A 13,749-nucleotide genomic window follows, 5' to 3' on the forward strand; every position below is an offset into this window, starting at 1 on the left:
TCATACAGCTAAGAGGTGTGAGAGAACATTGAGGCAGGATCAAGGTTGATAGGGGTAGGTGAGCGTCGGGAAAGGATGGTTCCCCAGAAATCTTTAGGTGAGCGAAGGAGGAGAGTAGAAAGAACTTATCTCCTATGGGCAATGAAAAGGTGCTTCTTGCGGCGAAGGAGACGACGATAAGCAGAACAGAGGTCTGGGTATGCTGGCAAAGAGTTCCGGAAGGCGTGACGGAGGTCTTGATGCAAAGACTTGCAATCTTGGTCATACCAGTTGTTCATAGGGCATTTTCCCGGTTTGCGGGAGGTGGTCGCTGAGCGAGTGGAGAAGGAGAAGGATTGGGGCGCAGCTTTCCAGATAGCATAAGAGAGACACTGATATTTGTCCTTGGCGGAGCTGAGAGAGGTGAATTGGGACATCGATGGGAGTGTATGTCTAAGGATAGAGGAGAAGAGATCAGGGTCACCCTCTTCAAATCGGAAGGTGGTTCTGGGGGGGCTTCGAGGAAGAGTAGGGGGTGGATTCGGGAAATCAAACTGCAGTGAGAGTGAGAGGAGTGCGTGGTCCGCGAGAGGGATGGGGGTGATCGAGAAATTTTTGATGTAAGGGAAGAGATTTGGATTTGCAATAGCGTAGTCGACCACACTTGCCCCGCCTCCAAAAGGTCTGCAGGTAAAGAAGTGCGAGGAAGGGAAACAAGGTAGGCCATTCAAAATTATCAGCTCATGAGATTCTCCCAACTGTAACAGATATCTCCCGTAGATTGTGGTGGGTCCCACGTGATCCTCAGAGGTCTGATGCATGCCAATCGTGGTCGGGTCAATCCCCCGAGTGCAAAATATATCTTTTGTCCTGTTGTGTATAGGGATCTGGAGATCTTTGGTCCGGGCGTTGAAGTCCCCCATGAGAATGACGTCCCCTATTGTCGAAAACCTGGTGATGTCAGAGTACAGGTCTGTAAAAGGGTCTCCATCTGAGCTATTGTGAATAGCGTAGGAGGATGAGATAGGTGGGAAGTAACAGACTGCAACATAAATGTCTCTCGGTGGTGATGTTCTGGCTCTGATCTGGATCCACAGGAATCTGGCATGCTCATCTGCCGCAGCTACTGAAACTCTGCTCCTGAGGCTATCACGGACAAGGCAAGCAACACCCCCTGATCCTTTGACACCTCCTGAACTCCGTGTCTCCTGTCTGCTAACTGCGGTCCACTGGTATCCTGTAATGTCAGGGAGAGGACGGACTGGGCTCGCATGAGTCTCGGTAACTAGGAGCATGTCTGCTGAGCTAAGGGCTTCATAAAGTAGGCCTGGTGAAACAGAAGGAGCCATTGCCATTCCAGCAGTTAACTGAGAGATCCGTGCCCCGTCTCCTCTCCGCTCGGGCCCGTCATTTGGAGTTACCTGAGCAGGATACCCATCCTGGGGGAAGGTGTCCCGAATAACTGCCCGAAGATTTCTAATCACTGCCCATTTCCCTGCCTGTCTTGCCGTTGCAACCTGCATCCTAGCTTGTTTCAGTTCAACTACTTGAGTTCTTATGAGGTCTTCATCCAAGAACACTTTATTCTTGAGAGAAAATAGCTTTCGCTTGGCACGGAGTACCCGAAGTCTATCCGAGGATTCACGGAATCTGAGGAAGAGGGTAGAGTCCTGCCCGATCCAGGCTTTGTCCAAATTTATGTCTGGTATGTCAAGAGTGTCGCATAGAAATCCGTTCCCCAGTTCCATGGGGTCTGCAAAGGGGGGAGGTGTAGGGAGTCCTCTTACTTTAAGATTTAATTCTTTTGCTCTTCGAGTTCTTTCCTCCACTAGTTTTTCCTGTACTACTTCCTCCACTTCTATGAGCGGAGGGGCCTTATCCTTTCCTTTGACCACCTGTGCCCATGTGCTGATATGCGAATCCGTTTCCCTTTTAAGGGACATTTGTTGGGACCTGATTTCCTCCTGTTTACTTTTAAAATCTCTGATCTCTGCCTGTAAGGCCTCGTCGGAGTTCTTTCCTGCACATTGTTCTCAGTATTCCTGCAGTGTTTTTCTGATAAATGCATTGTCTTCCTCTACCGACAGAACTCTGTTTGATAAGGTGATGATTTCAGCGCGCAGTTCACGATTTTCTGTCTGTAGGTGTTCCATTTTCCTCCTTAGGAGTTTAATTTGGGATGTCCAGAAAGTAAAATCTGTTTCTAATGCAATATCGGTGAGGCTGTATACGTTCTCATCTTTATTGTGGCACTGCTATAAATACTTTAGCAGACCTCTGTTGTTGAAATCTGGCATTTCAACTTCCCCGGGGTCCTTTTTGTGTTGCTGCTCTATCATGGTGGCAACCTGCACTTTACAATGGCACCCCACTGCACCCAGTACAAAATCGAAATCACCAAAATTTGTCAAAAACCGGGACAGTGGACAGGCTGCGGGCTGTTAACGAGACTATGGAGCAACGGGACAGAGGTCCGTGGCTGCAGGAGGGCTGCGGGAGGCTTACCGGAAAGAAACAAGCTGCAGGAGTCAGCAGACGGGTGAGCAGGGAGGGTTACGGGAGTTACGAGAGATGGGTTATGGATGGGACGAGACGGAAGAGGCAGACGGCTGCAGGTAGAGCAGAGGCGGCTGCGGGGAGAGCCGAGACGGGACGGGGAAGGGTTACGGGACGAGGAAGGGTTACGGGGCGGCGGGTAGAGCAGAAGCGACTGCGAGAGAGCCGAGACGGGACGGGGAAGGGTTACGGGACGGGGGAGAGTGCGGGCGACTGCGGGTAGAGCAGAGGCGGCTGCGGGGAGAGCCGAGACGGGACGAGGAAGGGTTGCGGGACGGCGGGTAGAGCAGAGGCGGCTGCGGGGAGAGCCGAGACAGGACGGGGAAAGGTTACGGGACGGGGGAAGGGTTGCGGAGCTTTGTGAGTTTTACCTCACACAATCACTGAGAAAAAGTTCCAGTTGTTCCGACTGCTGGATGAGGTGCCCCTAGCAGGCACTGCGTTATCTCTGGGTTGCCTCTACGTTGTCCGAGCGTCAACCCTTTCAAGCACTACGTCACACAATTGGGGAATCGATCAGTACCCAAGAGTCAATGCTCTCAGCCTCCCGGGCTCACACCCCGGCTTTCGGCTACTAAAACTGACCCTCTGCTCTAACTTTCAACTTTCTCTCTCTCCCTTTGCACTGCTTCTAAATGGCCCTTCTAGCCCTGCGTCAACTTCTGAAGGCTTCTGGATCACTTTTTTCCTCTCTCTACTGACGTATCTCCAGCGGAAAATCTCTCTCTTCGAAAGCTGCTATCCCTGCCCCTCACTTGCAAGAGATTTCCTCAATCGATTTTTCCTCCTAAGAACTTCTCACTTTAGAAAATCGATTTTTTCTATCTCTCTGTAGAAGTATCAAATCAAAGGAAGCATTGCAGTGGGACATCCTTTGAAGACATGGCAGCCATCTGTATATTGTGAAGAAGTGTCAAGGCCAAGAGTCATCATTGTAAAGTTGTAAAAGAGTCATTTGTAAAAGTGTCATCATTGGAAGAGTCATTATTGTAAAAGAGTCGATCTACCTAGAGTCGAAAAGGCATTGTTGGGAGGTATAGGAGTCATTGTTGGGATGATGTCATGGTTGAGTTGTAGGTCATAGAGTGATTGGGTATTTGGTCAAGTACACGAAAATCATTGTACATCTTATTGTATCGTGGATTGTTGTCCCTGGTTTGGGAATCCACAGTCTTGTCTTATTTCAGTAATTATAGGGTGGCAGGGAGGTGCTAGGCAAGTGCATGAAGTCGCCTACAAGTTGGGGTCTGTGAACACTTCAGGGTGGTAGGGTGGTGCTAGGGCGAGTTGTGGCTCGCTAGGGTGTTGGGGCATCCATTCAGTTGATTACTGAAGAAACCAAGGCGTTGGGGCGTCCTTCTAGTGGGAGCTGGAGAAGAATGTTTTTCTGGAATTCTAGGAAGTTGTTGCTTTCATTTCAGTTGGCGCTGAAGATTAAAAAATTTATTAGAAAAGCGTTCAGTGGTTTTTGACCCGAAGGAGGTTTTCCACCTAAAATTCTTGTGTCTATTGTGTTCTTTTATTTACTGTTATTACTGCATAAACATTAATAAGAATTGAAAATTAACTAATGCACTGAAAATATTTTAAAGTGCTAATTGCTAAGGAAGATTGATTCACCCTCCCCCCCTCCCCCAGTATTTCCAACAGGTCATCCTGGGCATCATTGCAGCCAATCACAGTCACACAGCCTCCCTGCTCTTCACCTGTCACTGCCGTACCTTCATTTGTGTCTCCCAACACTTTCTCCTAATTCCTTATTTTTGATGTGGCAGTTGCATTCTTCAATGGTTTATTGCATTAATTTTTCCACTTTGACTTTTCAAATCAATCGAATCTTATGTCAAATTTGTTGAAATTTCCAACTATCACAATTTTTAAAAATCCTACATACAACAAAATATTTCATAACATTAACTCATGCTTACTTCTATTAAGTGAGTAATACCAGAGACACTCAGGTACTCTAGGTTTGGCAACTTCAGCTGCTTTTGATAGGCAGGAAGAAGAGAGTCTAATTTCTGCACAGCTGCCTGAACTGCTCCACGGCACTTATCAACCTGTAAAAATAAACTATTATGAATTAGATTTGATTGCAAAAACATAAGCCAAAAGACCAACAATTTGATGAACACGTTTATACCTCAGGAAACCGGTCAGCACAAATAAACAGATTATGTTTATCTCCCTGGGCTGCTGCATCCTTGTTTAGAGCTGACAAAAGTCTGGTGGCTTGCTCACTAACAACAGAGGATGAGGCTGCTGCAATTAATCGTCTCAATAAATGTGATCGAACTCTTTGTTGATGTCTTTGGTAGGGATCATGTGACACAATTTGATCCTCGTCAACACAATCAAGCTGCTGAAGTTGTTTGGCAGCAATGATGAGGGAATGAATAACAGTAACAAACTGAAACAACAAGCCAGTTTTTGTTATTCAGGTTTGCAGCTTTCACTCTATACTGATTTCTGGAGGTCCAAATGAAACCTTATATGGACAATTCCAATGTTCCCCACATCACTCTTGTAACTACATATTTCAATTGCAATATAAAATTCCAAATACCTATATGCCATCTAAGAAAAACTTGACACCACAATACCTCAGCCGTTGTAGCTGTTCGATGAAAAATTCGCGTAATTCCACGCTCAACATCAGCCATCTTCCCTATGAAAGTCAAAACAGAAGCAAGTAATCCTTGGGATCCACCTTCCACTATCCAACCACGACTAGCTGCCCCAGCAGAGCCACCCCCTTTACCACTTCCAGGAAATGTACCTTCAAGTCGTAGCCCATCTGAACTGCCTAGAGATTCTGCAATTTCAGAAACGGCCTCAAGACGAGCTGCAATCATGTTTCTATCACACAGTGGGTGAGTTACCTGCCATCCATAAAGCATTTGTTTTGAGAACAAAGAAGACATACAAGGAGAGTGACATGATAAGACCAGAAATATGGAAACTACATCGAATCTGAAAAGATGGTAGAGATGATAGTTCAGAGCTAAGAGAGAAAATTAAAAAAATATTGATAAACACCCCTTTAACTTGTTACAACCCAAAAATCACTAGCTGCTTCACCCCAATTAATCCAATCATACCCAGTATTTAAGTAATCTTGCACCAAAAGAAGTATGTGTGTGGTCCATCAGCCATAGTAATGATCCATTTCCAGAGGCATCGACATTATTTCTCAGTACCTACCATCATAACAAAATCATATTTCAGGAGCATTAGGAAAATAGATGAAATGGATCTGGAGAAAGCAATACAAATAAAGCATACTTAATATAGCTGTTACAAGATTGAGTTGCCATAAATAAGTGATATAGGACGTACTGGAATCCATGTCAGAAAGTTCAGCTTTACCACATTATTTCTGATGGTTATTATCGTTATATCATGGTCAGATGATGTGTATTGACATCTTGGTTAGCATCATCATATCTTGTATTGAAGCTTTCATCTAGTACAAGTGGTGGTGGAGAGGTGTTTGAGGGTCTTTCGTACCATTGCTCGCACATTTGATTGACCCATAGAACATTGATGAAGAGGAACACCCATCAATTAAGGGTTTCCCTAAGTATTATTGATTAATTATTACTCCTAGATGTGGTGATTTAATTATTGGCATATTCACTATGATTTATGCTTATTATCATGGAGTATTTCTCTCTTGCACATATGTACCGGTGCAGCGACAGACAGGGATTGCAGGTCGGCTTGAAACGTCCACCGTCGTTCAGGTTTCTCAACCTAGGATTGAAACTTCCAACGCCATTCAGCTTTCTCAACCTAGGATTAAAACTTCCAACGCCATAGAGAACCAGTTGCCAGTGTGAATGATGGGGGTCTGTGGCTATTACCCTTTCTATTCGTGCCACCATCTCTGGACTCTGCATTTGTCTCATAAATTCCTCAAAAAATGAAGATTTCTCTAACTTTCCCTGAGCGAGGTGTATATCTTTGGTTATTTTCTGAACTTTCGCATCAAATTCTGTTTGAACTCGTGCGGCTATTCTTGGGTGCTGAATGTGTTCATTAAACACTCTATAATGTTGGAAACACTTTTCGTAAGGGAGCTGTAATATTTTAATAATGTTCCGAACTTTTAATATATCCATAATCTCTTGAACTTTTAATATATCGATAATATCTTAAGATTTTCCAGTGATTTCTGCTTCAGAAGCACTCACTGTGATAACTTTTAATTTATCGATAAGCTCATGAACTTTTCCATTGATTTTTGTATTAGAGACCCTCTCCATGATTACCAATCCAAACTTCTTAGCATGTGAGAATGAAAAACTGTGTACTTCCAAAACCTTTTCAAAATTTGATAGAGAACTCTTAAGATCTCTGAAGTGTAAAAACTTCTGGATAACAGAAATATATATATAGAAATACTTTATTAATAAAATGAATAGACAGATGATGTCTTTTTACAATGGGGTTTCCTGGCTTAAATACTACCACGGGCACCCTTTGGGGAAAGGGCATGATCTTATGATCGTGCTCTTTCGTCTAATTAATCCTAAAACTAAATAATAAATCTAAAATTAACGACTAACTAATTTTTTACATAACATTGCCTTCCTCTCGAAAGAATGCTTTGTCCTCAAAGCATAAGTAACGACGGATGTTGTTGAAGGATGGTTCATTCTCCCAGAAAGCGTCTTCTTCGGGTAAGTCCTTCCACTTAATCAGATATTCTAAGATGATCAAGGTCGCACACTTTAAAAGGTCTTGGATTAATCTCTCAAGCTTCGTTTTTTGGTGATGTGGATATCGGTATGGCTTGATGTTAACAGGGTCTGGTCTTGCCTTGACTTCTATTGTATGCTCAATTTTCCTATTAGGCGGCATCTTCATAGGTAGGTCTTGAAATACTTTTTCATGCTTCCGAATCAGATCTTGTATCTCTGGTGATTCTTCTCTGGTCATATTTGCAGATAACATTTCTAACTGGTGACATTGTACTGCATAAGCAGGTGCTCTTCTTCGACTCAGCTTCATCATCTGAGATGATGATACAACTTGATTTTCGGGTGCTTGGAATCCATGTAGTTTGTACTTCTGACCTCCCCATTTGAATTTTATAAATTGTACTTGATGGTTGGCGGCATAAGTACCTAAAGTTCGTAACCATTGGATACCTAAGACTACATCTACTCCTCCTAACGGTACTGTGAAGAATGGAGACTCTAGATTGAAGTCTTGAATTTGCAAATTGACCTTATGGCATTTCCCTACCTTTTCAATCTTCTTACCATTAGCTACCATCACTTTCATGTTTGGTAAGGGAAATGAAAAGATATTGAGTTTCTTGGTCACAGTCGTATCTAGAAAATTGTGTGTGCTTCCAGAGTCGATGAGAACCACTACGTTGTTCTTCTTTATGTGTCCTTTTAACTTCAAGGTCTGAGGTTGTGAGATACCTGTCATGGCTGATAATGACACTTGCGGAGTACTTCCGTCATCTAATTCTGGTGAGAAATCTGGGGCGTCTTCTATGTTTTCTATGTCATAATCTTCACTGTTTGAGTCATTGGTTGCTTCACAATTATATAGGTTCTTTGGTTCTTTTCCTTTAGCACATCTATGTTTGGGATCCCACTTCTCACCACAGCGTTTACATTTACCCTCTTTTATCCTTTGCATTTCCACATTAGATTTTTCATCTTCACGACGATGTGGTGGAACATATCTTGTATTATTTGAGTCCACATACTCGGGTATCCTTCGTCTTGCATAAGCTTTTTCCGCTGTTGACCAAAATATTGGTTCGGATTTCTTTTCGGCTGTTTTTGCTTTTCGTCTTTCTTCTTCTATAGATGTAATATCATGCATCTCAAGTTCTGCTTGTAAATGGGTTTTGAGTCCCGAGATGTATGACTGAATTAGACGAGATTCTGATAACCCAGGTACTCGTGTTACTAAGGTCTCCCATTCTTGAGTGTATTCATCGACACTTCCTTTTTGTCGTAGTTTGATGAGTTTTGAAAAGAACTCTTCTTCCTTTACACCTTGGAATCTTTTGAAGAATGCATCTTTAAATTTCCTCCAGCTAATGACATGTGTTGTCTTTTTCCACCACATATACCAGTTATATGCTTCTCCCTCCATTTTCATGGATGCATGTCTGAGCTTTTCGTCATCGTCAGTGATGTCATATATCTCAAAGTATTCTTCTGCTTTATTTATCCATGCAACATTGTTTTTTTCGTTTCCATTGAATTTAGGCATCTCGACTTTTGCCCGTCGCTGGTATGTTGCCACTGGTTGAGCGAAAAAAGGATGTTGATTGGTAAAGTTATCCCAGAGTTGCTTGTTTGTAAAGGCTGTGTTACTTGCTTCTTGGTGGGGTGTCGCTGATTTTTTTGGGGATTCAACTTTGTCATGAGAGTCTGTGGACTTAGTTGAATCTGACGAGATGTGTTCTTGATTCTCTTCACCTTCTTTTAATAGCTCTTCGGGTGTACAATTCGACTTTTTACACAGACTTTTCAGCATTGTTAAGACTTCTCTGAAGTTTACTTCGGTTTGAACATGTTGACTTTCCATCTTTATCTCTATTCGATTTGTCGTATCTTCGAGATTTTTGATTTTGTCCGCTTGCTCCCCCAGCTTGCTCTCGACTTCATTTAATCTTTTACTGACCTCGTCGTGGTTGTTATTTATCTTATGCTCTGCATCCAACAACCTTTTTTGGAAATCCGCCATTGTCATTGTCGACATTGAGCGGGTTTGCGGGGGCGTGTATTTATTTGCCAGCTAAAATGTTTTTCCCTTCTTTTCTTTTTTTTTTTTTTTTTTTTTAAATTAACTAAAATAAGTTTTATACATATAACTTTTAATAATTAAATTAACTTATATATATATATATATATATATATATATATATATATATATATATATATATATATATATATATATATATAATTTTTTAATTAATTAAATTAACTTTATATATATATATATATATATAAAACTTATAACTAAATTAAAATTAAAGTTATATGTTATAAAATTTATAATATATATTATATAACTTATATATTTATATTATATAATATAATGAAGTGTAAAAACTTCTGGATAACAGAAATATATATATAGAAATACTTTATTAATAAAATGAATAGACAGATGATGTCTTTTACAATGGGGTTTCCTGGCTTAAATACTGCCACGGGCACCCTTTGGGGAAAGGGCATGATCTTATGATCGTGCTCTTTCGTCTAATTAATCCTAAAACTAAATAATAAATCTAAAATTAACGACTAACTAATTTTTTACATAACAATCTCCCAACCTCATTTGAATTTCTGTGGCTGAAGACTGACTACAAACTGATGACATCACCGATTCTGTTCTCTCAATAAGAACAGATTTATCTTCTGATTCCATGACAAAGGAATTCATTTGCTTCCCAAGTGAATAGTCCTTATTAGCCAAATATAAGTTTTCAGGAATATGTGGGAAATACTCTTCCTCACATGATGAATAGAATGAATCATTTTGCAATTTTTGGTTCCTCCACTGAGAATCATCATTTTCGTTGGTAGAGGTATCACAGAATGATACTGAATTGCAATTTGGATTGGATATGTCCTTGAGACACTCCATTGGTCCATCAATACAATTAATGTCTTTGCTCTTATTGTCTAAAATCTCTGATGATGTTACTGACCGTGAACTTGCCAGAGCATCATCTTCCTGCTTTCCCGGTGAGGACCTATCTTCTGAATGACCTTCAATGTCACCATCTGAGCCATCAGTAGGAGAAGAGGTGTTGTTTAACATGGGAAAAGCTTCCTCACTCTCACTATCAATGTCAGATTCTTTGTTTACCTCCAACTCAACAATTTTGATATCTTCCCCTTCACCATAATTGGCATTGATTCCTCCACTTTTACTATGTGAATTCATATTTTTCTCTCCATTATCAGAATTAGCCATTTTCACTTCACTTTTATCATCAGAATCAGAATCAGTAATCATCACATCTTCAAAAACCTGTTTTTTCTCAAGAGCCACCGATGGCAGATTTTCATTGACATCTTCTTCCAACCAGGATAAATCTAATATCCTTTCATTGCCAATATCTACAACAGCCTGCTCTTGCTCCGGGGTCATGGATGATAGTTTTTCATTGACAACATCTTCTTCATTGTTATGATATTGTACATCTCCTTGTTTCTCAAGATAATCCTCATCTTGATTTATATCAGCTTCATCAGAATCATCATTTTGATCATTTTCTGCAACATCTTCATCTTCAACATTATAATAATCTAATGCTTCATCTTCTTTTCCTGCTTCACCTTGTTTCGTCTCTTCACTGTCACTATCATCTCCCTTACTATCGATTTCCTTTCGACATGCTTTAACTTCTACACATGATTTTTCTAATCGCGGAAATACTTTTTGAATTTTATTAAACTTGTTAAAATTGGCAACTAGGGCCAAACTTCATGTGGGTCACCTTATTCATGGCTAATTATATTTTTCTTAGATTCCTCACATCGAGAGGTGTAGGATTGATCTAAAGATCATCCGATTCCGATAAGTATTTATGGAGATATGAATTTATTTAGATTATGGACTAATTGTCAAAGTCGGCCAGCAACTTATGTAGGCTCAGAAGCCCAACAGACGCATCTATTCATCATCATCATTTTGCATATAAATACAAGGAGCATTCTCCTCATTTGCACACTTCACTTCTCATCACACATCTCTCTCTCCTGCGCAGAAAAAGAGTCTTTTCTCTCTCCTACCAGAAAGATCTCTCTCTCACACGTGGGAAGGAAGGACACAGTTTTCTAGGGTTTACACGGTGCAGATTGAAACTTTGACTAGCGTTGACCAGCATTCTCTCTCTCTGACTGTGCAGTAAGTGAAGCTGACCCTCCTTGGAAGGCCGCATTTTTTGGTGAAGGAATCAAGGTGATTCGACCGCCGGTTTGATAGATATTGACTGCCCTAGTTTAGGGCTGATGCTGTTGATATAAATCAGACTTTTGTACTATTTCTCTCTGCTGAATTATTGAAGATAAAAGAAGATTTGATCAAAGGGTTTCCCCATATTGGGGTTTGTCCCTGGCTAGCCGCCACATCCTGTGTCTCTTGTCTTGGCTTGTTTTCTGTTGATCGTTTAAATGTTCTATCTGCACTTTACTTAATGTACATGTGATTGCTAATCTGTGGATAATAAAAAGAAAGATAAGTAAACTGCTCTAAGCATAGAACATACCATAATTTAACATGGTATCAAAGTTGAGGTGAAGACAAAGCCCAAGCATGAGCAAGAGCAATCACCAAAGAGAAGGTTGGCAAGACTATCTAAAAAGAACTATGGGGTCTTCAACACTCTTCCCCGCCGAAGACAAGCCCCATGAGAAGTCTGACTATCACAGATGGAAGATGTCTCTCGATCTGACATTAGAAGATCAGGAAGTGTTGGACCATGTGAGAGGCAATATTGTTGAGCCTCCATTAAATGCATCCTCTGCTACCAGGAATAAATGGAAATCCGGAGAAGTCAAAGCAAAGAAGATCATCCGAGACTCTATCGACAAGCGCTTGGTGGCCTATTTTTTTGAGCTGAACACCTCCAAGGAAATCTACGATAGACTGGTGAGTTTATTTAAAGTTAATGATGCAAATCAAGTTCTGTTTCTCAGAAATAAGCTGAAGGAAATTAAGAAGGGCAAAGATGAAAATATGCAAGCATATTTCTTGAGAATCACTAAGATCAAGAACGATCTCCTATCTATTGGAGAAGTAATTCCTAACAGGGAAATGGCACTCACAACTCTTGGAGGACTACCATCTAAATGGTATATATTTAGGACTACTCTCCTCAACAATAATGTAATTCCTGGATTTGAGGAATTAATGGCAAGATGCGTTCAAGAAGAAGCAAGGATGGAAGAACAGGAAATACCCACACTTAAAGGTCATCCCGCTGCCTTTTCTTCTCATGCTAAAAGAAGAAACAATTCCGAGGCTAAATCCAAAGGAAAGGCCGGACCATAGGGTGGAAGGAAAGGATGATGCTACCATTGCAATAAACCAGGTCATTATGCAAGGGAGTGTCCTGATAAAAGGAACTCACACAGGGATGATGATCAAAATCCCTCTTATGGCAATCAAAGAAATGGCAGGTCAAATGGCCGAGGTAAAAGGAGCGCTGGAAATCAAGGAAGAGGACAACCATTCAAGAAGGCAAGAAATTCCAAGTATGAATCTAACATTGTTGACAATAAGCAGGATGAATATTATATACCAGTCGCTCTATCTACCTCTGCTCCTCCGGACTCGCTGGGAAATTGGCTTATTGATAGTGGTGCCTCAAGGCACTTCACTGGTTACAAAGAAGTTCTCCATAATCTAATAGAGAAAGAAACCAACCTGGAAATTGTCCTTGGAGATAATATGAAATATCCTGTGAAAGGTGTAGGCAATGTCTCTCTTAAATTGAATCAAGGTAATACAATCCACCTACAAGATGTATTATATGTACCTAATCTCAAAAAGAACCTGGTGTCCATTTCGGCAATGGAAGACAAAGGCTACAAGGTGGCTTTTAGCGATGGCAAGGTACGTGTATGAAAAAACAATATTAAAGATGCCTTCACTCTTGGGTTTCAAGTTGATTCATTATATCAAGTCGGAGGAAGTCCGCTAGGTGTCATGTCTTGTGACACATCTCTTCAGTCCGAACTATGGCATCGGAGGTTTGCTCACCTTCACTATAAAGCTCTACCTGATGTAAGAAAAATGGTCACCGGGATGCCCGAGTTCAGATTAGAGCAAGAAGATGTATGTCCTAGATGTGCCGAAGGAAAGCTAAAAAGGGGACCATTCCCCTCAAGCCAAAGCAAGACCTCCGATATATTGCAGTTAGTTCACTCAGACATATCTGGTATGATGCCTGTGAACTCCTTGGGAGGATATTCATATTACCTCACTTTTATAGATGACTATTCTCGCAAGACTTGGATATACTTCTTGAAAAAGAAGGATGAAGTGTTCTCCTGGTTTCGACACTTCAAAGCCTTGATCGAGAATCAAACCGAAAAGAAGATCAAGATCTTAAGGACTGATAATGGGACTGAATATGAATCTAATGAGTTTCATGACTTTTGTAAAGAGGCTGGCATTAAGAGGGAGACTACTACACCATACACTCCTGAACAGAATGGT

The 13,749-nt window shown here is 41.1% G+C and overlaps 1 protein-coding gene across 4 annotated transcripts in view; it reads right to left on the bottom strand.

Annotated features, from left to right (window-relative positions):
* The window catches only part of MSH3 (homolog of DNA mismatch repair protein MSH3), a 414,360-nt gene that overhangs the window by 153,922 nt on the left and 246,689 nt on the right, over positions 1-13,749 (bottom strand). For all 4 annotated transcript variants that reach the window (XR_016263714.1, XR_016263713.1, XM_089445843.1 and 1 more), the window contains exons 4-7: positions 5,637-5,735; positions 5,139-5,417; positions 4,679-4,945; positions 4,464-4,595 (exon numbers count right to left, since the gene is read on the bottom strand). Coding sequence is in view for 2 of the 4 variants with exons in the window: in XM_089445843.1 (XP_089301969.1) it covers positions 4,464-4,595; positions 4,679-4,945; positions 5,139-5,417; positions 5,637-5,735 (777 nt within the window). In the remaining 2 variants the exon portion in view is untranslated. The remainder of the gene's footprint in view (positions 1-4,463; positions 4,596-4,678; positions 4,946-5,138; positions 5,418-5,636; positions 5,736-13,749) is intronic.

The sequence above is a fragment of the Pinus tabuliformis genome, chromosome 9 (assembly GCF_031772625.1).
Source record: "Pinus tabuliformis cultivar Carrire ecotype Pingquan chromosome 9, CPIR1, whole genome shotgun sequence".
Classification (NCBI taxonomy): Eukaryota; Viridiplantae; Streptophyta; class Pinopsida; order Pinales; family Pinaceae; genus Pinus; species Pinus tabuliformis.